The sequence below is a fragment of the Ovis canadensis genome, chromosome 8, assembly GCF_042477335.2.
Source record: "Ovis canadensis isolate MfBH-ARS-UI-01 breed Bighorn chromosome 8, ARS-UI_OviCan_v2, whole genome shotgun sequence".
Taxonomy (NCBI): Eukaryota; Metazoa; Chordata; class Mammalia; order Artiodactyla; family Bovidae; genus Ovis; species Ovis canadensis.
Window position 1 is genome coordinate 31,071,498 of NC_091252.1, and position 25,112 is coordinate 31,096,609.

The 25,112-nt window shown below is 39.6% G+C and overlaps 1 protein-coding gene across 1 annotated transcript; it reads right to left on the reverse strand.

The window, feature by feature from the left end:
* Nucleotides 1–475: 475 nt before the first annotated feature.
* LOC138445281 (nephrocan-like) lies at nt 476–23,734 on the reverse strand. The gene is made up of 3 exons (XM_069599165.1): nt 23,489–23,734; nt 9,857–10,758; nt 476–1,833 (listed from the first exon to the last, which is right to left on the reverse strand). Exons 1-3 carry the CDS (start codon nt 23,675–23,677, stop codon nt 1,386–1,388), a joined length of 1,539 nt encoding a protein of 512 aa, XP_069455266.1. The 5' UTR covers nt 23,678–23,734; the 3' UTR covers nt 476–1,385.
* Between the last annotated feature and the right edge of the window lie 1,378 nt (nt 23,735–25,112).

Here is a 25,112-nt window from a genome sequence, read left to right on the forward strand (position 1 = left end):
CGGTAATTACAGTGCCAGCTTATATTTCCCTTTCTGATTTCCCTTTGGTCGTGGGGAGACTGTCAAAGTAGCCTTGGCTTCTGTCCCTTAGTTAAAGGCAAACATGTGACTCAAGCTAGAACAATTAGTCTCTCCCTCTGAGGATGTGACTCTTGAGAAGAGGGGAGCTATTAATAACACTGATAATAGTGGAACACTTGGTTCTGCAGAGAGAACCCTGAAAAAGCTCAGGGACTCTCCATTACGTTTTTTTTCCTTGGGACCCTGGGGGTAGACTTGATCTCCATCCTTACCATATGCTTCAGTTTTTCCTTTGATTCTGTGAGCTAGTCCCAATCTTTCCAATAAATTCTTTCCTGCTTGAAGTTAGAGTCAGTTTTTATTTCTTGTAAGCAAAAGTGTATAGTGTAGGCCTTTAGGCACCAGCTTCATATATGAAATCATCACTTTTTATTTGATAAAACAATCTGCTCAATTGGCAGGAAGTTAGATGGCAGTTTTATTGGGCATTACTGTTTGTCTAGGTTTCAGAATAAAACACAAATTATTTTTAACATGGTAGGAATTTATACCTTCTTTTCTACGTTACTCCTCCCACCTCAACTTATCTTAACTGTCATTTCAACTTATCTTAACTGTCATTTCATTCATTAAAAAAAAGAAAAATTTATTTAAAAATATTGCATCTCTAAATGTATTATATATTTCTGCTTAAGAGATTGAACATTAAAAAGCATTTTTTGTGGAGCAAAGAGGACTTTTAGGGCAGTGAAACTACTATGTATGATACTATAATGGTGAATACATGTCATTACATATTTGTCCAAACCCATAGTATGTACAGAAGAATTGATACTTTTGAACTCTCAAAACAGGTCTTCTCTCAAGAGAAAAACTGACTCATTGGAAAAGACCCTGATGCTGGGAAAGATTGAAGGTGGGAGAAGAAGGGGATGACAGAGGATGAGATGGTTGGATGGCATCACTGACTCAATGGACATGAGTTTGAGTAAACTGGGAATTGGTGATGGACAGGGAGGCCTGGCGTGTTGCAGTCCATGGGGTTGCACAGAGTTGGACACGACTGAGCGACTGAACTGACTGATGGTATGTACAAAACCAAAAGAGAACCCCAGTGTAAACTGTGGACTTTAGGTGATTATGATGCGCTGACACAGGTTCATCAACTGTAATAAGTGTTCCACGTCTGGTGGGACATGTAGTAATGCGGGAGGCTATGTTTGTGTAGGGGGAGGGGGTATACAGAAAATTTCTATACTTTGCTCTCGATTCTGCTATGAACCTAAAACTGCTCTAAAAATGAGGTCTACTTTTAAGAAAGAAGGAAACAAAACCTTTTCTTAAACTGCAAACGAAGCTCATCCTTAATCTATCTCATAATCATAGTAATCATCATCCACATTGATTCTGATGCTGGCTTGCTCCTCCAGCTTTGGTTTCTTTTTGGTCTCTTTGCTTTTCTCGGTCAGATGTAAGTGATGCTCACATTGCTTCATGATCTTCTTGGAAGACATCCAGCTCTCCCCTTGTCGTTCAGCTGGTGCCACACACTGTCCTCCCCTCACATCTGTGCCCTTGGCCTTCAGGACCTCTCTGGCTCTCAGGAGGCTGCAGGTGCAATTCCACGGATTTCCATCCAGATACAGGTGCCGGAGGCGAGGCAGCACCTCCAGGGCTTTGAGGTCTAAAGCAGAAAGCTTGTTGTTCCTGAGGTTTAGAACCTGAAGCTGCTTCAGATCCTTGACCTCCCTCTCAGCAATGTCCTGGATGGCATTGCCTTTTAGGTCCAGCCTGGCTAAGGTTCCTGGGAGCCTGCAAAAGCATGGGAACAGGATGTGAGAGGAGGCTGTGACCGTCATTCCAAACTGCCGAGGCAACTCACACTGAGCAACGTCCACCTCTGCTGTACCATTCTGTTCCCTCTGAAGCTAGAAAACAAGCTTTCTTTTGAAAAGTTAATTTAAAGTACAAACCGCAGTCTTACCTATTGGCCTTTAACCCTTTCTCATAGGACTTATTTTCTAACCTTCTGATTTCTTCTATTTTATATTCATATATTTTTCTCCTCCAGTGAAAATCTTGAAAAAATGGCTAATTCCAAGTCTGGGGCAAAGTAAGCTAGAACAACTGAACCAGAATGCAATGAAGTGTTCAGAGATTAGTGGAACACCCATCACGATGGCTGCTATCCAAAATACAGTGTTAACAAGAGTGTGGAGAAATTGGAACCTTTGTGCATTGTGGATGGGAGTATAAATGGGACAGACAATATGGAAAACAGTATGGTGGTCCTCCCTAAATTAAAAATACAATTGCCATATGATCCAGCAATTCCACTTTTGTGTATATACTCAAAATAATTGAAAGGAAGTTCTCAAAGAGATACTCATGTACCCATGTTATAGTCCCATGTCAAATTCACAATAGTTAAAATGTGGAAGCAATCCAAATGTCCATTGATTGATGAATGAGTAAGCAAAATACGAAATATAAGTACCTACAATGGAATAGTATCCAGCCTTAAAACGAAGGAAATTCTGACTCATGCTACAACATGAATAAGGATACTATGCTAAGTGGGAAAAAAAGCCAGTCATAAAAGATAACTTCCCTGGTGGCTCAGACGTTAAAGAATCTGCCCCAGTGTAGGAGACCCAGATTCGATCCCTGGGTCAGGAAGATTCCCTGGAGAAGGGAATGACAACCCCCTCCACTATTCTTGCCTGGATAATTCCACAGACAGAGAAGCCTGGTGTGCTATAGTCCATGGAATCACAAAGAGTCTGACATGACTGACTGACAAACATTTCACTTCAAAAGATAACCACTGTATGATTCTACTTATATAAGATGTCTAGAGTAGTCAAATTCATAGAAACAGAAAGTAGAATAGTGGTTGTCAGGGATTTAGGGGAGAGAGGAAATAAGCTGTTTAATGGGTACAGAGTTTCAGTTTCACAAGATGAAAAAGTTCTGGACACTGGTTGTACGACAATGCAAATATACTCAGTATTGAATTGTACATTTTAAAATGGTTAACGTGGTAAATTTCATGTTATGTGTGTTTTACCACAATTTTTCTTTTTTTAAATAGAGATAATGGAATTGTGTCTCCAGCTTGGAGAGGCTCCTACTAATGAAATTTGAGGATCAAAAGAGACTAGCAACTATAAATAACCATAACTCACTGAATGAATTAAGATCTCTGGGTCCATAGTGATATTTATTAAAAAAAAAAAAAGAAACAGAAAAAGAGAGAGAAAAAAGCTACACAATAATGTTAAATGGGGAAAACAGAAGACAAAATTGACTGATCTGAAATACATAAAAACAACTTATGGCTAGACATGGGTTCTTTTTGAGCAGTTATGGATGACTCCTTTATTTCTCAGCACACAAAGTTTTCAACCTTGAACAGCTATTGCTGTATAATCAAGAAAAAAAAATTTTTCAACTGTGGATACCAATTTGAAAAATGTCATGCTAACGACTGTTGATAAAAATAAAAAAGGATCACAGTTGTGAACTGAAAATCTTTCCATGAATCAACAACTTTCCATTAAGCGCTATTCTCTTTATGAAGTGCAATAAGTGAAAAAGTTTTATGGGAAAAAAGTCCCGCAAAATACCACCCAAATGCTATCTTCATGCCATCTGAACGTATTCTATTTCATGCTTTTTAGTATTCACTGGAATTTTTTATGGTGGTCTCAGTCATATGATTGCTATGCCAAAGAGAAAGAAACAAATGAATTTAACCATATTTTACAACAATATTACCTTTTGTTTTTTATAGTGTTATTTTTAGATGAATTTAATTCAAAAAAGTTAATCTTTTAGGTTACTGGAATTGGTAGCCATTTTCTTCTTCAGGGGATCTTCCCAACCCAGGGATCGAACCCTAATCTCCTGCATTGCTGGCAGATTCTTTACCATCTGAGCCACCAGGGAAGCCCATGGTTACTGGCACTTAGCCCAAATTTTGCCCTTGATTTTTTTCCTTGATATTTACATTTTATAGTTGTATATATTTATGTTTATGTATTTTATATTTGTATTCATCTCTTAAACCATATAATGCATATACATACAAAAGTGTTTGTGCTTTTGAATATTTTAAAGTCATGCTTGTTTAAAATGACTTTTTTTAAAATTTGGAATTAAATTTACCTAACAAAAGAGGTTAATTTACCAGGGAAAATCACTTCATACATTTTAACAGTGTGGTATAAGCTTCTGCAAAGACATTTTCTCTTAATAAGTTTGTTGTTAATACAATTAACAATTTTTGAATTGATATTCACAGTTAAAATTCAGTTTGAAATTAATCCCTGAGAGGATGTAACTTTGTGCACACACCAGCTTATCCAGCTTACATCTCCAAAAGTTGGACAGAAAACCTGTGTGTACCTTTTTTTTTCCCCAAGAAAAAAATGCACTGTTAATTAGTGATGAAGCGGCAACCAAGGCTCTGTAAATATTGAGGGTACAAGGGGCACAGCTGAGGAAAGATAGGGTAAACTCAAGAGTCAAGTCTCCTTATTAAGACTTTAAGTTCTAACTTTGGCTATTCTATCTACTAGTATGTGACTTCAGGTTAATTATCCAGCTCTTTTTTTTTGGCCGCATCCACAGCATGTGGGATCTCTGTTCCCCAACTAGGGACTGAACCCAGCCGCTTGCATTGGAAGTGGAGTCTTAACCACTGGGCCATGGGGAAGTCCCAGTTATTTAGCTTTTTAAAGCTTCTGATTTTCCAAGTATTCACTGCACAGAAGTCACATAAAAATGTTAACTAAAGAAAATGAGCAAGCCAAGCTTTTCTTTTAAACGAACACAGTTATTCAGTTATCAGCTGGGTAGCCAAAAACTGTACCTGTTCTTAGGACTCTTTTTTTTTTCTTTCATGTTATTATGGATAATTAAAATGGTATTATAAAAGAAATCGGTAATTTCCTTCTTTTGTGATCTTTTGGCAGTCATTTATTTCTTTGATATAATTTGTCTTTATAAGTCTGATTTCTATAAAAATATAGCCCTGATTTTAAGACAAACAAGTGTCTAGAAATGCTGTTTGTTCTTTGGGCAGTATCCCTTTTTAGAGTAAAAAGAGGCAAACCCCCATTTTGTCAGTAGATGGCACTTCAGTGTAAGAGAAAATGCTAACTGGCTTTACTACGTTGTAGAAAGCTATTCTGGATTTGAATTATCCAAATTGTGAATAATGAAGGAGTGGTGTAACTTATCTTTGTTCCCTGAGATGCAGACTGGTGAAATGAGAAGCAGCAAAAAGTGAGACCCAGGTTCCGGGTAGTCTAAATTCTAAGTTGTGGTTGAGTCACTCAGTCGTGTCCAACTCTTGTGACCCCATGGACTATAGGCCGCCAGGCTCCTCTGTCCATGGCATTTTTCAGGCCAGAAAACTGGATTGGGTTGCCATTTCCTCCTCCAGGGGATCTTCCCGACCCAGGGATCACAGGCACATCTTCTGCATTAGCAGGCAGATTCTTTATGGCTGAGTCACCAGGGAAGCCCAAGGAATAGATAGTATTGTATTTTAATTCTTTACAGGAGGGAAACCGTGGAAAAACTTTTTGGGGTCCTTCCAAATTTCCAGTTCAAATACAAATTACAGAGTAGGGGTTTTGTGGTCCTGATGGGGAATTTAAAAATCACTTTCTATAAGAACACAGGCCAAGTTCTCTGACAGAGTAGAGGGCTGGGTGGCTTCATTTATGCCTCATGGGCATACACCCCCTGGTAGCTCACTACTTGCCCCATTGTCCTTTCCCAGTAGTTCTCAACCTGGGCTACGCCTTAAATTCATCTGGGGAGCTTTTTAAAAATACTGATGCCTGGGGTAAAGACATAATTGGTTTGAAGTGAGGTCTAGGCATGAATGGGCTTTTTTAAAGTTATCCAGATAATTCAATTGTGAAATCAGATTTGAAAATTAGGGTTAGCTCAGGATTGCAATGGCTTCCCTGGTGGATCAGTGGTAAAAAAAAAATCTGCCTGCAATGCAGAACACCTGGCTTCAATTCCTGGATTGGGAAGATCCCCTGGAGGAGGGCATGGCAACCCACTCTACTATTCTTGCCTGGAGAATTCCATGGACAGAGGAGCCTGGCAGGCTACAGTCCATAGGGTTGCACAGAGTCGGACAGGACTGAAGCGACTGAGGAGCAGCAGCAGCAGGCTTCAGTTCAGTTCAGTGGCTCAGAAGTGTCCGACTCTGCGACCCCATGCACTGCAGCGCGCCATGCTTCCCTGTCCATCACCAACTCCCGGAGTGTGCTCAAACTCATGTCCATTAAGTCAGTGATGCCATCCAGCCATCTCATCCTCTGTCATCCCCTTCTCCTCCTGCCTTCAATCTTTCCCAGCATCAGGGTCTTTTCCAATGAGTCAGTTCTTCACGTCAGGTGGCCAAAGGATTGGAGTTTCAGCTTCAGCATCAGTCCTTCCAATGAATATTCAGGACTGATTTCTTTTAGGATGGACTGGTTGGATCCTCCTGCAGTCCAAGGGACTCTCAAGAGTATTCTCCAACACCACAGTTCAAAAGCATCAATTCTTCGGCACTCCGCTTTCTTTATGGTCTAACTCTCACATCCATACATGACTACTGGGAAAACCATAGCTTTGACTAGGTGGACCTTTGTTGGTAAAGTAATGTCTCTGCTTTTAATATGCTATCTAGGTTGATCATAGCTTTTCTTCCAAGGAGCAAGTGTCTTTTAATTTCATGGCTGCAGTCACCATCTGCAGAGATTTGGGAGCCCAAAAATATAAAGTCTCTCACTGTTTCCATTGTTTCCCCATCTATTTGCCACAAAGTGATGGGACCAGATGCCATGATCTTAGTTTTTTGAATGTTGAGTTTTAAGCAGCAGGCTTGCAAACCCATTATACACTCTGCTGGGTAAAAGCATTGTGCTTTCTGTAGTCACTTATTAAGGCACAGATACTCTGTCAGAAGTAATTAAGAATAATTAAGCTACTTTTCACTCATTAAACTTAGCAGGATTACTTCTCCAAATGCTTTCTAAAAGTCACCTGAATAGAAAAATTCACCAAGTTCACAGTTTTGTCCATGGCTGTCACAGCCCGCTGAGAATCCTTAGGTGATATAGTCACTCCCTAACTTGTTTTGTGACTTTTTACTTTCTGCATATTTTTTTGAGGAGCATGCAGTAATCGAAAATATAATAGAGAAATTATTAAAATAACAAGAATGTTGTTGTTCAGTCACTCAGTCATGTCTGACTCTTTGCAACCCCATGAACTGCAGCACACCAGGCTTCCCTGTCCTTCACTATCTTCCAGAGTTTGCTCAAACTCATGTCCATTGAACCAGTGATACCATCAAACCATCTCATCTTCTGTCATCCCCTTCTCCTTCTGCCTTCAATTTTTCCCAGCAATCAGGGTCTTTTCCAATTATCAGTTCTTAACACCAGGTAGCCAAACACTATTGGAGCTTCGGCTTCAGCATCAGTCCTTCCAATGAATATTCAGGGTTGATTTCCTTTAGGATTGATTTATTTAATCTCCTTGCAGTCCAAGGGACTCTCAAGAGTCTTCTCCAACACCACAGTTCAAAAGCATCAATTCTTCAGCATTCAGCCTTCTTTATGGTCCAGCTCTCATATCTGTACATGACTACTAGAGAAACCATAGCTTTGACTATACAGACCTTTGTCAGGAAAGTGATGTCTGCTTTTTAATACGCTGTCCAGGTTTGTCAGAGCGTTTCTTCCAAGGAGCAAGCATCTTTTACTATCATGGCTGCAGTCACCATCTGCAGTGATTTGGGAGCCCAAGAAAAAAAAACCTGTTACCATTTCCATTGTTTCCATGAAGTGATGGGATAGGATGCCATGATCTTGGTCTTAAAAATGAGAGTCTTGAAATACTGCCCACATGCTCTAGCCTTAGAGCCTTTGTACTGGCTATTGTGTCTAGAACACTCCCACCCCCGCACACCCTGCCCACCACCCTGCAAATTGCATTATGGCTAAATCTGTCAGCTTCTTCCAGTCTTTGCTTAAAGCTTACCTTTACAAGGGGAGTACCCTTCTTACCTTATTAGAAATTACAACCAGCTACCCCCACTCTTTACAGTCTTGAACCTGGTAACCCTGCTTGTTTTTTGTTGTTAGTTAAAACACCTAACAATATCTAAATGTTATATAGTTTACTTATATATTATGTTGTCATTCTTTCATTGCTATTATTTAAGAGCAAGAAGTTTTATCTCTCTATTAGACTGATGTATCCCAAGTGCCTGGTAAAGTACCTGGCACGTGGTGAATGCCAAAACATACTTGTTGAATTAAATTGATTGTATATGCATGTTTATTCATTAAGAGAAACTGATTACTTTCAAATCATTCTCAATATAGAATTTTAAATACAGAGTTCAGTTTGAAAAATCACTTTTTGATGTTTTGCACTGGGGATAGTTAACATACCATATACTTTTTAAATCCCTTTTTCAACTAGAAAAAAAATGAACATCTGTCCATATAAAATATAATTTTATTCCTTTCTCATTGATAAGAAAATTTATCATAATGAACAATGACAATAAGTAAATCTAGTGCTACAGGATCCTACAGAACCAGAAGTTGATATATTAATTGTGAGAAATTTAATAATGATAATAGGGCAGGAAGCCTTTTTTCTATAAAGTGCTGAAAAGAAAAAGAATCTGCTGATAGGCACGTTTAATAAACAATGTATCTTTTTTAGGAGAATAATAGTACTTACTTTTCTATTTTTATTCTACTTTAAAATGTGAAACATGGGATAAGTTAAATAAATAGAGTCAATTAACATGAACATATTAGTAACAGATTATGCCTTTGGTTAGAGGGGAACAAGCACAGTGGGTTGGGGATAGAAGTAGGGATATTTGGGAAAAGATTATGAAGTGCCAGAGGATGAGGATATATGTGTGTTTGTGCGTGAGAGAAAGAGAATAGAAGAAACAACTGGAAACACAAAGTAAGACCAACACAAACTGACTCACACACTCACAGACAGGCCCACAGAAAATTAAGCAGCACTCCGCAGCACTGAGAAAAGCATGCGGCTCCTAAACACGTAATTCAAAATAAATGCAATGTTAGATTGCAAGGTTTTTATTTTTCCCTTATGTACTATTCCAATGCTTTTAAAAATATAAATGTCTTACTACATTTCCCCGCTCAGTTTTTCCTGGGGTCCTCGCTTTGCTAGTGGTTAAACACATGCCTTGCTTCCCAAATGGTGCAGTGGAATCTGCCTTCCAGTGCGGAAGATGCAAGAGACGCGACTTCTGTCCTTGGGTCGGGAAGATGCCCTGTAGCGAAACGGCAACCTGCTCCAATATTCTTGCCTGGAAAATTCCATGGACAGAGGAACCTGGCAGCTACAGTCCATGGGGTCCTAAAGAGTCAGACAGGACTAAGCATGCACCCCCTTAAGCACATGCCTAGTGGGCCTGCTGCTGGATCCAGGCCACAGTTTAGAAAACCAGAACACATTTTTACAAGCAATAGCCCCCTGTGATGTTCGTTAGCATACTTCCTGAAGCTGCAGTCACTTCTAATACAGATCTCCTGTTGGTATCTCGCCCCACAGGCAAGGTAAGTTAGTGTAGGAGTCAGCTTGAGGGCTGGAGATTCCAAACCCTTGTTTAAAACTTCCGCCTCTGAACTCTTGGATAGCTTTAATTAGATAAATTACGTTTACTTGGACTACTTTTCTTTCTTTTATAATGTATTTAGTTGCCCCCATCTTCGGAAGACTTGTCTGGTAAGTTCCACAGATGATAAAGCTCACTTACCGCAGAGGTATAGACAGAAGTAGGTTCTGCTCCAAGGCCAAATTGGAGAGCTGGGAACACTTCTGCAGGGCTCCAGCTTCAAACAAGCTGACAATGTTGTTGTCCAGAAACAAGTGTTTCAAATCTCGGAGGTCCCGGAAATCTTGCGCCGTAACTTTCCGAATCAGATTATTGCTGATATCCAGCTTTTGTAGCCGGGCTGGTAGTCGGAGGGGCAACGTCTGAAGTTGGTTTTGGGACACCTCAAGGGTGGTTAAATTGGCAAGGAGCTGTGCCCCCTCGATGGAAGAGAGTGAGTTTTCTGACAGGTAAAGGTGGGAAAGATTCTCTAAGTGTTTCATATCTCGAAACCTCACCGCTTTGAGCCGGTTTCTCTCCATTTTTAAAGAGAGCAAAGATTTGGGGAGGTTAATAGGAATTTTAGTCAGAAAGTTACTACTGAAACTGAGAAATTGCAGAGACTGAAGGGAAGTGAAGAAGCTAGCTGGTATGAGATGTAGCTTGTTATTCTCCATGCTCAGATGTTTCAGATGGGGAAGTGCCAGCGGTCCCTCCACATTCTCGATGTTGTTGGCGTCTAACATCAAGCTTTGCAGACTGACAAGGGAGGAGAGCATACTGGGAGAGACAGAAGAGATCAGATTGTTTTTCAGTTCAAGGATTTTTAATTTCTTCAATCCTTCAAAATCAGATCCATGAAGGACATATATTGAATTATCATTTAGTTTTAACACTTCAAGACTGGCCGGGAGAGCACGGGGGACCCGTCTTAACTTATTTTTCCAAAGTTCCAAGGTCTTCAAAGTACTCAGAATTTTGAAAGTGTCGTTTTCTACTGACTCTGTTCCACTGGCCAGCAGAAGAAAATCTTCTAGAGCTAACATTTGGGAAAAGTTAGATAGCTATTAAAAAAAAAAAAAATAGAAGGGGTGGGGAAGAGAGGAGAAAAGCAGTAAATTAGGATGATTATTTTTAAAAAGGCATATACGTTATCATTCAATACTAATGATACTTCAGCTTTTTCCTTCAGGATCTTTTTTTTTTTTTTTACCAGAATTACTTAAAACTTGTTTTAATTGGAGGAAAGTTACTTTACAATATTGTATTGGTTTTGCTATACAACAACACAAATCAGTCATCATTATATACATATATGTATATATACCCTTCCCTCTGGAACCTCTCTCCCCACCCCTTTCCCTCCCTCAAGGTCATCAGAGCACGGGCTGGGCTCCATGTGGTTTTAAATTATCTCTTGGAAAAGGATAGAAACTCAGGTCCTGACCATTTTTATTCACAACTGCTAGCAGTGTAAGAGGTCTAAAATATTTTAAGAACTTTCATACACTATTGGCAGACATAAAATTGGCCAACTTTTGCTGTGTATTCTTTGACCCAGCAAGTTTACTTCTAGGTAGAAGTGCTTACAAATCGCACAATGATGTGTGCGACAGGATCGACAGGATGTTCTTTGTTGCACCATCTTGTAATAGCCAAAAAGGAAACAATCTGGAAATTTCACCAAGCTGTTAACTACAGTTGCTAACTCTTAGGGGTAAGGTTATAGGGAATTTTCATTATCTATCTACATTTCGCATTGTTTAGATGTTTAACATTTTTTAATTACATTTAAACAATTTTAAGTAAAAAAAAATTAATGTCCTAGATACTGCTATCAGTTGGATGGGCCTATCAGAAAGACATTTTCAAGTATATTATAGTTTGGAAAACTAGTCTCCTTGTTCCCACTCCCCAATTTTTGTTTCATTGATGAAAAAGATTCATGAAGAAACAAATAGGATACATGTGTCTCCATGTCAGTAGAGCAAGGAGTCCTTTCATGCATATACCCCAGACCTAATGCAAATCCTCTCCTCAGTTTTAGGACTCTGATGCACTTTCTCCATGGTTTCCAAGTTCAAGCACCCCTATCTTTCCGCATACCCTCCAAACTCCTAGCTTGACATCTGGTCTTTTTTAGGATGATGTAATTTTTGGTATTTGTTTCTCAGAGTAAAATCATGTTTAGGTAAACGAAGAATTGTTCCAGATTTTCCTCAGCTTGATAAATCTTCACAAAATTTTCAACCTGATTTAGAATTCAGGTAAGCTGGAATTTTCAATGCACAATTTTATGTCTTACTGTCTACAGCTTATAAATGTTGATTTAATTGTGCAGTTGAACCCTTTTCTAATACCAGTATATGGTTAATACCTTCAAAGTGGGTTAATTCTGCAGCACATATTTGTTATATGTGATTATACTATAGGAAGACCTGTGATGTGAATTATGGTATATTTCACTGCAGATGGTGACTGCAGCCATGAAATTAAAAGACGCTTACTCCTTGGAAGGAAAGTTATGACCAACCTAGATAGCATATTGAAAAGCAGAGACATTACTTTGCCAACAAAGGTCCATCTAGTCAAGGCTATGGTTTTTCCAGTGGTAATGTATGGATGTGAGAGTTGGACTGTGAAGAAAGCTGAGTGCCAAAGAATTGATGCTTTTCAGCTGTGGTGTTGGAGAAGACTCCTGAGAGTCCCTTGGACTGCAAGGAGATCCAACCAGTCCATTCTGAAGGAGATCAACCCTGGGATTTCTTTGGAAGGAATGATGCTGAAGCTGAAACTGCAGTACTTTGGCCACCTCATGCGAAGAGTTGACTCATTGGAAAAGACTCTGATGCTGGGAGGGATTGGGGGCAGGAGGAAAAGGGGACAACAGAGGATGAGATAGCTGGTTGGCATCACCGACTCAATGGACGTGAGTTTGAGTGAACTCCGGGAGTTGGTGATGGACAGGGAGGCCTGGCGTGCTGTGATTCATGGGGTCGCAAAGAGTCGGACACGAGTGAGCAACTAAACTGAACTGAACTGAAAGCATCACCTAAAATGGTACATTAGTTGGAGAATCTCATGTTAAAAATTCAGTAAAAAAATATTTTTAATAATAAAATTTTTGGCAGCTGCTTTGGCTTATATATTGCTGCTAACATTTGATATTTTCTTAATGATTAATCAGATGCATTAATTAGTCATAGTCCCAAGAATAATACAGTTTTTTTTTTTGCATTTGTTGAGCATCTATAAGTTCCATGTGCTTTTTTTTTATAGGTTATCATTAGTTCTCCTTATATCCCTGCAAGTTTGAATTTCAACAAGGTCTACAGAACTCCAAAGCCCTTTCTTCCTCAACTCATCATTTTCTAATACATTTTCTGCTGCCTGTGGTCTATAATTAATGTTTTTCAAATGAGACACAAGATCTGGACACAGATCATATTTTTAGAAAAGCAGAAATTTTAGAGATTATATAGTACAGATCTTCCATATAATGGATGGTTTAAGGTGGAATCAAGATTGCCAGGAGAAATATCAATAACCTAAGATATGCAGATGATACCCCCTTAAGGCAGAAAGTGAAGAATTAAAGACCCTCTTGATGAAAGTGAAAGAGTAGAGTGAAAAAGTTGGCTTAAAACTCAACATTCAGAAAACCAAGATCATGACAGCCAGTCCCATCACTTCATGGCAAATAGATGGGGAAACAATGGAAACAGTGACAGGTTTTATTTTCTTGGGCTGCAAAATCACTGCAGAAGGTGACTGCAGCCATGAAATTAAAAGACACTTGCTCCTTGGAAGAAAAGCTATGACCAACCTAGACAGCACATTAAAAAGCAGAGACATTACTTTACCAACAAAGGTCCATCTAGTCAAAGCTATGGTTTTTCCAGTGGTCATGTATGGATGTGAGAGTTAGACTATAAAGAAAGCTGAGTGCTGAAGAATTGATGCTTTTGAACTGTGGTGTTAGAGAGGATTCTTGAGATTCCCTTGGACTGCAAGAGGAACAAACCAGTCAATCCTAAAGGAGATCAGCCCTGAATATTCATTGGAAGGACTGATGCTGAAGCTGAAACTCCAATACTTTGGCCACCTGATGTGAAGAACTGGCTCATTGGAAAAGACCCTGATGCTGAGAAAGATCGAGGGCAGGGGGAGAAGGGGATGACAGAGGATGAGATGGTCATGAGTTTGAGCAAACTCCAGAAGTTGGTGGACAGGGAAGCTTTGTGTGCTGCAGTCCATGGGGTTGCAAAGATTCGGACACGACTGAGTGACTGAACTGAACTGAATGAGGCCAAAAAATAAAAATTAAAAAAATGACCTGTCCAAGACTCAGGGTGTTTAATCTATTCTTCATTCTAAAGTGCCTTTTTCAGGCTTTCTTTCATATAAAGTCACAAATGACTCTACACATAGATTTGCACCTCTGGGCCTGTTGATCTCCCGAAAAAAAGACCTTGATGTTGCAAGTGCTTCCACTTCTATCTGCGTGACGACAGACCCTAAAAAGACTGCTGACTATGCAGCCAGTCTCAGAGATGACGTGAATCTGAATGGACAGTTTCTTTGAGGACAAAGTGTGGTGTGGGAGCTTCAATTTGTCTCCATTTTTATTTATATATAGTCGAGCCTACATAGTAAATACTAGTTATATTCTTAACTGAATCCAGGGAATAGTCATTTTGTGTTAATAAGCATAGAGAACTTTTTCCCTTTATCAGGTGAATGCAGATTACTTTTGCCAAAGCCAAAACAACACCCAGTTGTGGATGTGACTGGTGATGGAAATAAAGTCCGATGCTGTAAAGAACAATATTGCATAGAAACCTGGAATGTTAGGTCCATGAATCAAGGAAAATTGGAAGTGGTCAAACAGGAGACGGCAAGAATGAGCATTAACATTTTAGGAATCAGCGAACTGAAATAGACTGGAATGGGTGAATTTAACTCAGATGACCATTATATCTACTACTGTGGGCAAGAATCCCTTAGAAGAAATGGAGTAGCCATCATAATTAACAAAAGAGTCCAAAATGCAGTACTTGGATACAGTCTCAAAAATGACAAAATTATCTGTTTGTTTCCAAGGCAAATCATTCAAAATCACAGTAATCCAAGTCTATGTCTCGACCAGTAATGCTGAAGAAGCTGAAGTTGAACAGTTCTATGAAGACCTACAAGACCTTCTAGAACTAACACGCAAAAAACATGTCCTCTTCATTATAGGGGACTGAAATGCAAAAGTAGGAAGTCAAGAGCTACCTGGAGTAACAGGAAAATTTGCCCTTGGAGTACAAAATGACGCAGGTCAAAGGCTAACAGAGTTTTGCCAGGAGAACGCACTGGTCATAGTAAACACCCTCTTCCAATAACACAAGAGAAGACTCTACATGTGGACATCACCAGATGGTCAATACCGAAAGCAGGTTGATTATATTCTTTGCAGCCAAAGATGGAGAAGCTCTATATAGTCAGCAAAATCAAGACAGAGAGCTGTTGTGGCTCAGATCATGAACTGCTTATTGCCAAATTCAGACTTAAATTGAAGCAAGTAGGTAAAACCACTAGACCATTAAGGTATGACCTAAATCAAATCCCTTACAATTATACAATGTAAGTGACAAACAGATTCAATGCATTAGATCTGATAGACAAAGTGCCTGAAGAACTGTGGATGGAGGTTCGTGACATTTTAAAGGAGGCAGTGATCAAGACCATCCCCCAGAAAAAGAATTGCAAAAAGGCAAAATGGTTGTCTGAGGAGGACTTGAGTATCTGAGAAAAGAAGAGAAGCAAAAGGCAAAGGAGTAAAGAAAAGATATACTGATTTGAATGCAGAGTTCCAAAGAATAGCAAGGAGGGATAAGAAAGCCTTCCTCGGTGATCAATGTAAAGAAATAGAGGAAAGCAATAAAATGGAAAAGAGTAGAGATCTCTTCAAGAAAATTAGAGATACCAAGGGAACATTTCATGCAAAGCTGAGCACAATAAAGGACAGAAATGGTATGGACCTAACAGAAGCAGAAGATAATAAGAAGAGGTGGTAAGAATACACAGAAGAACTAAACAAAAAAGATCTTCATGACCCAGATAACTACAATGGTGTGATCACTCACCTAGAGCCAGACATCCCTAGAATGTGAAGTCAAGTGGGCCTTAGGAAGCATCACTTCAAACAAAGCTAGTGGAGGTGATGGAATTCCAGTTGAGCTATTTCAAATCCTAAAAGATAATGCTATGAAAGTGCTGCACTCAATATGCCAGCAAATTTGGAAAACTCAGCAGTGGCCACAGGACTGGAAAAGGTCAGTTTTCATTTCAATCCCAAAGAAAGGCAATGACAAAGAATGCTCAGACTACTACACAATTGCACTCATCTCACACATTAGCAAAGTAATACTCAAAATTCTCCAAGCCATGTTTCAACAGTACATGAACTGTGAACTTCTAGATGTTCAAACTGGATTTAGAAAAGGCAGAGGAACCAGAGATCAAATTGCCAACATCCGTTGGCTCATCAAAAAAGCAAGAGAGTTCCAGAAATACATCTACTGCTTTTTGACTATGACAAAGCCTTTGATTGTGTGGATCACAACAAACTGTGGAAAATTCTTCAAGAGATGTGAATACCAGACCACCTGACCTGCCTCCTGAGAAATTTGTATGCAGGTCAAGAAGCAACAATTAGAATTGGACATGGAACAACAGACTGGTTCTAAATTGGGAAAGGAGTACGTTAAGGCTGTATATTGTCACCCTGCTTATTTAACTTCTGTGCAAAGTACAAAAGCTGGAATCAAGACACACAAGCTGGAATCAAGATTGCCGGGAGAAATATCAAGAACCTCAGATATGCAGATGACACCACCCTTTTGGCAGAAAGTGAAGAAGAACTAGAGAGCCGCTTGGTGAAAGTGAAAGAGGAGAGTGAAAAAGTTGGCTTAAAACTCAACATTCAGAAAACTAAGATCATGGCTTCTGGTCCCATCATTTCATGGCAAATAGATGGGGAAATAATGGAAACAGTGAGAGACTTTATTTTGGGGGGCTCCACAATCACTGCAGATGGTGATTGCAGCCATGAAATTAAAAGACGCTTGCTCCTTGGAAGAAAAGCTATGACCAACTCATACAGCATATTAAAAAGCAGAGACATTACTTTACCAACAAAGGTCCATCTAGTCAAAGCTATGGTTTTTCCAGTGGTCAGGTATGGATGGGAGAGTTGGACTGTAAAGAAAACCGAACACCGAAGAATTGTTGCTTTTGAACTGTGGTGTTGGAGAAGACTCTTGAGAGTCCCTTGGATAGCAAGATCCAACAAGTCAATCCTAAAGGAAATCAGCCCTGAATATTCATTGGAAGGACTGATGCTGAAGTTGAAACTCCAATACTTTGGCCACCTGATGCAAAGAACTGATTCACTTGAAAAGACCCTGATGCTGGGAAAGATTGAGGGCAGGAGAAGGGGACGACAGAGGATGAGATGGTTGGATGGCATCACCAATGCAATGGATGTGAGTTTGAGCAAGCTCCAGGAGCTGTTGATGGACAGGAAAGCTTGGCGTGCTGCAATCCAGTGGTCGCAAAGAGTGGGACACGACTGAGCGACTGAACTGAACTGATTATTAGTTAAAATGGCCTACCATTTTCTAAATATTTACTACGCTTATCTTTTGTCTTTTAATTGAAGGATACTTACTTTACAATTTTGTATTGGTTTCTGCCATACAACAACGTGACGCAGCCTAAGTTTGCTGATGTCTGCCTCTCCTTGACCCTCCCTCCCATCCCGCCCGTCTAGGTCGTCACAGAGCACTGGCTGCGCTCCCTGCGTCGTGCAGCCCCTCCCCACTAGCCATCTGCTTTGCATCTGGTAGTGTATATCTGTCAGTGCCACTCTGTCACCCTTGTCCCACCCTCTTCTTCCTCTGCTGTGTCCCCAAGTCTGCTCTCTACGCCTGCGTCTGTGTTCCTGCCCTCAAATAAGTTCATCAGTACCATTTTTCTAGGTTCCATATATATGTGTTAGTACACATACTTGGTTTTTCTTTCTGACTTACTTCACTCTGTATAACAGCCTCTGGGTTCATCATGTCACTAGAACTGACACACACAATGCTTATGTTTACAAAGCTCTGTGTGTAAACAGGATTACTCCCTTTTCACTGAGGGAAACTAACGCTCAAGAAGGCAGAACAATTTGTCCAAGTATTTCTTGCTAGAAAGTGGAAGGATTGGGCTTCCAATCCAGGTTTATCTTACCCTAACACATATTTTTTAAAGTTAATCTATTTATTTTAATTGGAGGCTGATTACTTTACAGTATTGTGGTGGTCTTTGCCATACATCGACAGGAATCAGCCATGGGTGAACATGTGTCCCCCATCTTGAGCCTCCCGCCTCCCTCCCCACCCCATCTCTCTGGGTTGTCCCAGAGCACTGGCTTTGAGGGCCCTGCTTCATACGTGGAACTTGCACTGGTCATCTGTTTTACATACGGTAATATACATGTTTCAGTGCTATTCCCTCAAATCATCCCACCCTCACCTTTTCCCACAGAGTTCAAAAGTCTGTCCTTTACATCTGTGTCTCTTTTGATGTCTCTCATATAGGGTTGTAGTTACCATCTTCTTTCTAAATTCCATAATATGTGTCAATATACAATATTTGTCTTTCTCTTTCTGACTTATTACACTCTGTATAGCAGGCTCCAGTTTCATCCACCTCATTAAAACTGATTCAAATGTGTTCTTTTTTATACCCCAGTAATACTCCACTGTGTACATGTACCACCATTCTTTATTCATTTGTCTGCCAACAGATATCTAGGTTGCTTCCACATCCTAGCTATTGTAAACAGTGCTGCAATGAACTTTGGGGTACACGTGTCTCCTTCAATTCTGGTTTCAATTCTGTGTATGCCCAGCAGTGGGATTGCTGGGTCATAAGCAATGGCACCCCACTCCAGTACTCTTGCCTGGAGAATCCCATGGGCGGAGGAGCCTGGTGGGCGCAGTCCATGGGGTCACTAAGAGTCGGACATGACTGAGCGACTTCACTTTCACTTTCATGCATTGGAGGAGGAAATGGCAACCCACTCCAGTGTTCTTGCCTGGAGAATCCCAGGGACGGTGAGGCCTAGCCGGCTGCCGTCTATAGGGTCTCACAGAGTTGGACACGACTGAAGTGACTAAGCAGCAGCAGCAGCAGCAAGGCAGTTCTATTTCCAGTTTTTTTAAGGAATCTCCATACTGTTCTCCATAGTAGCTGTACTAGTTTGCACTCCCATCAACAGTGTAAGAAGGTTCCCTTTTTTCCACACTCTCTCCAGCATTCATTGTTTGTAGACTTTTTGATAGCAGCCATTCTGACCTGTGTGAGATGGGACCTCATTGTGGTTTTGATTTGCATTTCTCTGATAATGAGTGATGTTGAGCATCTTTTCATGTGTTTGTTAGCCATCTGTATGTCTTCTTTGGAGAAATGTGAACACATATATTTTTAACTTTACTGTTTATAACACGAATTTAGCTGAAGTGTATAGAGTTCTGGTGCCACAATGAGAAAGACACTCATTGATTTTCAGCTTATCAGTTGAGTTTGCAGAGCTGACAAAGGCAAAAAAAAAAATCTGCCAGACTTGTTTTTTCCATTTCCGTGGGCTGGGAAAGAGATGCTTTTGCCCTGGAGCTAACCTTGGAACTGTTGGCCATTTGTCAACATTGGTTAAAAAGCAAGGCAAGTGTGGCTTGATGTTAACAATTAGGGGTTAGGGGAAAAAAAAGAAAAACAGACTTAGAAAGCTTAGCTAAGTAAAATTCCTGCCATCACAGTTTTACAGTTTGGTGAACCTAATACTTATGGAGATAAAAGTTACCATATAATATGAAAAGTTAAAGAAAAAAAAAAAAAAGCAAGCCAAGTAAAATGAAACAGGGCAGAGGGGCCAATTCTGCTGGTCTCTCCATGAAAAGGCTTTGTTTCAGTTTTCAGTTAGCCCCCTCTCCAAGCACTAAAGGGTCACAGAACTTCCTTAGGCTCTGTTTAGGTCAAACGCACACAGGAATCTGACATTCACAGTGACTGCCTCAGACACATGCGAACCAAGCCAGCAACGAGTTTTCTAAACTATGCTGGAATTTCTCCTGCTCATCGAAGCAACATTTGTTCTCTGTGAAAAATTTAAAAATTCTGGAAAGTATGGAGAGAATATAAAAAGAATTCATAACCTCTCCCTTGTTGACAAACTTATATATTTCTTTTTAAAAACTATGTATTTATTTATTTGGCTGCCGTAGGTCTTAATTGGAGGCTTCCCAGGTAGGGTAGTGGTAAAGAATCTTCCTGACAATGCAGGAGACCCAAGAGATGCAGGTTCATTCCCTGGGTGGGGAAGATCCCCTGGAGAAGGAAATGGCAACCCACTCCAATATTCTTGCCTGGGAAATTCCATGGACAGAAGAGCCTGGCAGGCTACAGTCCATGGGGTCACAGATAGCCAGACACAACTGAGGGGCAGCACTGAGACTGCAGTTGAGGCACCGGGTATCTAGTTCCCTCACCAGGAATCAAACCCAGGACCCCTGCATTGGGAGCACAGAGTCTTACCCGCTGGGCCATCAGGGAAGTCCCTATATATTTCTTACACAAGAAGAATTTGAAGTACCTTCTTCTCTTCCACAAAAGATGTATGAAAATGATTATTCTCCCTGACTGCCACCAGAAAGACATTTCTGTGTGCATGCTAAGTTGCTTCAGTCGTTTCCAACCCTTTGCAACCCTATGGACTATAACCCACCAGGTTCCTCTGGCCACAGAATTCTATGGGCAAGAATCCTGGAGTGGGTTGCCATGCCCTCCTCCAGGAATCTTCCCATCCCAGGAATTGAACCTGCATTTTCTGTGGCTCTTGCATTGCAGGCATGTTCTTTACCACTGAGTCACTGGAGAACCCCAAAGACGTTTCTATTTGTCCTTTACATGTTAGAGCTAAACCTGTAAAACTCTTAGAAGAAAATACAGGCACGTATTGTCGTGACCTTGGGTTTGGTAAAAGTTATCTTGGGTATGACACCAGACATGATCCTCTCCAGCAGCACCCGCTGTCCAGGTATAGGAGAAACAAAGGAAAGTGATCATGTTAAATAGAGACTGAGGCTTTGCTGAATAAGTGTGGAGATACTTAATTGTAGGATGCAAAAGGGGAAGGGGTAGGGAAAGAAGATAATAAGAAATGAACTGATTATCTGAGAGAATGTGGGTAGATCTAGAATTAGAAGTCTTCATGAGGTAGAATGATAAGTACAGCATATGGCAGCTGAATAGAAAGGAGATAATGACAAGAGAGCACATATGGGAATTAAAGATTTTTGATTAGAAAAATTTCAGGTATAAAGAGGATTATTGGAGTGGGGTGCCATTGCCTTCTCCCATGATATAAACAAGAGAGTAGACAGCTGTGGAGAACTGAAAATGTAGATAGATAATTTTTATGAGTTCAAGGAAGTGTGGGACTAGGATATTGAATGCTAAAGGCACCCCCAAAAGATGCATAATTTAGGATGGAGAGAAAGACTAGGAGATTTAGGATGAAAGAGACAGGGGCACAGTATAAAACTCACAGAGGAACAGAGTGTTATTATCTGATGGCGTGCACCTCAAAGAAGTAGGGGTTTTTACAGATAAAAGGATGAATAAAATCCCTCTTTTCTTAAGGGCAGGAACTGTGAATTGTTAATACTTTTTAATTTTTTTGACTGTATCGTGTGGCTTGTAGGATCTTTGTTCCCCGACCAGGGATTAAACTGGGCCACATCAGTTGAGAGCCTAGAATCCTAACCACTAGGCCACTAAGAAACTCCTAGAACTGAATTTTTCATCTTTTATCTGCAGTCTCAACCATAGCATTCACAGACCCAAAGACAATTGAATCATATGAACAAGTAATAGAAACATTTAAAATTGTGGTATGTATACACATACACATACATTATAATTGTATATATAAACACAGTATGCATACATACATATATATGTTATGTATGTGTAGATACATATGTATATGTGTGTGTGTATATATATATATATAGTTTCTATTGTTATTAATCTGTAGATCCATTTTAAGTCTTTTTGTTTAAAATACAGGCACCCAATTCTATAATTCAAACCAGATAAACAGAATAACATTGCATTCACTAAATGCAAGTAAAATATGGTCATTTAAAGCCTAAAGGATTTTTAAAAGGGAAAAGAGAAGTATTATTGCTCAGAACTTTCTACTTCCTTCACCAAACAGTCCTCTCTTTCTTCAACTTTTCTGCTGCGAACAGTCCTTTCTAGAGATAATTAACTAGGTTAAAGTCAGGGAAGTGGCAATATTGCTATTCAGTGAACCTAAACCAATCAATATTGCTGTTCAGTGAACCTAAACCAATGACAAATGAACTCAATCAGTAAGTGAATTTGATGAGAGACATAATTTCATCTTACTGACTGCAGAGCAACAGTGGGGGATCATTACCAAGCTTCGCTGACACTCCACCTCTCAGTATCTCAAGTCCTCAGGACAAATATTTAAGCATTTTGCCCTTTAACCAGGTGTCTTGCTTGAATGCTGAGACCTGACAGGCATTAGGCACTACTGGATTAGAAGAGGAAAGTAAACAGATGACGACTAGGCAATGGTGCTTTTTGAACCTCGACATAAATATCATGCCACATATTTCATACTCCCAGTGTGTGTGTGCACCTACATTAAAATTTCTTGACAAAATAAAACAGGGGGACAGGGAGGTGTCTCTGTTTGAAGGAAAAGTACATTCACCTGCTGACTCTTTGCACCTGGATCATAGACAGGTATTTCCTTATCTTAAGGTTTGGATTGATGAGGGAGAAGCAGTGACCAGAGAGTCAGAGAATTTTCCATCTAGAAAACTCCTGGGATCCCCAATCTAATCCAGCCTTCTCATGTCATAAAAGTAACAAATAAGGTCCAGAGATTTTTTTTTTTTAACTGCTTGTCTAAGGTAATTCTATCTCTAGTGAGAAAACTAAAATGAGAACTCTAGTCTCTTGATACCTTTCAAAATACCAAAGGTCAAAAACAAGTTTCTTCATGTTATACAAGTCAGACAGATCTATAGCTCTCTTTTCAAGTGCCCTCTGAATAGGAAAGCATGAAAATAAAAGCCATAATTAAAAGCACACAGATCGACTAAAAATAAATAAATTAAAAAATAAAAGCACATAGAATGAGAATTTTAGTAATGTGGCAAAACAAAAACGTGTATTTCTTCTGTATAAGTTTCCATAAAGACATTAATGCCCAGCTGGTTTGTAGGGTTTGTATGAATAATTCTCACATGCTGTGTTTATCTTGATAACCTTATAATGTTATAAGTATCATCTGCCTTCTATGGCATAAACAAAAGTATGTTCCCCCCCAAACAAGTTCTTTTTAAAACGGGGATATGAAGGAGCCAATGCTCTCAAACTCTTTTTGTTAAGAATCATTACTCTACTTTTACTCTGCAACAACATAATTAAAATTTTAAAAAACTAAAGCAAAATATTATTTTATTATTGGGGGGGGGCTCCTTCCCTAAAATGAAATATCCAGAGGCATATACTACACAGAGCAAACAGGTAGCTAGTACAGCGACACAATTTCAAAATCATCGCTTTTAAGTTTCGATTATTTACATTAAGTTTAACTACCCCACAGTCACCTCTTCACCCTGTCTCACAAAATAAAGTTGCAGGAGAATGAGTGATTACCTGAAGGTGTTGAATTTTGCTATGGCTGATGTAGAGCTTCTTGGTGGTGGAAGGAATGCCCGATGGCACCTCCATTAGCCTGTAGCATTGCACCGACTGCTCTGAGTCACAGCTGCATCGTCCAGGACAGCGAGGATCGAAACCATAGCAGAGAGAGAGCAGAGCAAGGAAAGTGTAGAGCAGACACATCTCCCAAAACAGGGCCTCTCACGTAGCAGGCAAGTGTTCAGGCAATGTCTCACTTTTTATACCGTGAAATCTGATCATAGAACCTTATGAATGTGTACTCTGTCAGTGTAAGAAGACAGGAGAGAAAAAATTCCCAATTTTCCTGGGTTAAAATGTTAGCAACTATTACAAAGAGGAAGGCACTTAAACATTGATAAGCTGCCTTAATATTTGTAGGTGAGCAAAACCCTATGTTATTTATGGCTTGAAAGGCTAATCTGCAAACACCTCTATTATCTGTAGTTTCCTTGTTTTGTTAAATGTGACACTCGGGAATTAGGGGGAAAAGACAAAGAGCTGTTTTATGGCGGGCTATAAAACCACTGAATTTTCTGTGACCCTGTATTAAAACCATTTTTGTGGGACTGCAATGGGCAGGTGTTTTCTCCTCACATTAACCAGTATGGGAAAATAGACAGGTTTTCTATTTATTATTGTTGTTTCAGTATTTTATTGCTAGTGAAACAATGGGGGGATACAATGGAGAGATGTTTAGAGCCACAGGTAACTTGTTTGATTCATCTGTCACTTGATCACCTTCATATCACATATAGAAAATATTTTTGTTGTTCAAAAATGTTACAGACTCAGATGAAAATAAAACATCACACTAGGTCTATTATGTTTGTTTGTCTGTAATAAGGGAAGATAAGTTATTTAGTTTCTTCAGAGGAATTTGGTTGTGAATTCCTACCAGTGACGGAAAGCTTCCTATGTTCTGGGGGCCCCATAGTTGTGACTTCTTGTCTTGCTGTGTTCATCCCTGCTGAAGGAATTTGAAAGCATTTTAAGCAGAAGATTATATAGAGAAACTCTTTCCCCCAAAATGGAAGACCTAAATTTCCCCATGTGGCTTCAGCTGATTGCTCTTAGAAACCCTTTCTGATATTGAAAATCTTCTCTGATCTCCTCTTCAACCTTACTTTGCTATAGTTGTCATTTTGAAGGCAAAAGTTTCTTGGCTCTAATAATCAATTCATTCTATTTCCAGAGTAAGGATTTTGTGTGTTTTTCCCAAAAGACTTTTTCTACTCCTCTTTTCTGTTTGTCCTCTGTTTTCTTTTACTATCAGAGACAGGAAGTGATAACAGATTTCTGTCAATATTCTGATTTTCAAGAAGCTTTATTATTTATTTCTTTTGTCCAGTAATAAGATTTTTAGAATAGAATAGAATTTTTTTTAATTTTTAGAATTTTCCAATAGCAAAGCAATGCTCAGTAAAAGAAAATTTGGAAAAAGAAGCAAGGAGGAGAAAAAAGAAACTTTAGTCCTATCTCCAAAACAAACCTTTTTTCCCATTTTTTTTTTGTCTGCCTAGGCTTTGAAATGGCAAAAAGGGGGGTCTGAATAAGTGACAGTTGTGGGACTTCCTTGGCAGTCCAGTGGTTAGAACTC

What these genes read in the sequence shown, in the direction of transcription:
- LOC138445281 (XM_069599165.1), bottom strand. Translation starts at nt 23,677, where the DNA reads ATGTGTCTGCTCTACACTTTCCTTGCTCTGCTCTCTCTCTGCTATGGT. An exon ending in GCAAAATTCAACACCTTCAG is followed by an intron (nt 10,759 to 23,488) that starts GTAATCACTCAT and finishes TTTTTTTAATAG; the next exon opens with CTATCTAACTTTTCCCAAAT. An exon ending in CTTCTGTCTATACCTCTGCG is followed by an intron (nt 1,834 to 9,856) that starts GTAAGTGAGCTT and finishes ATGCTTTTGCAG; the next exon opens with GCTCCCAGGAACCTTAGCCA.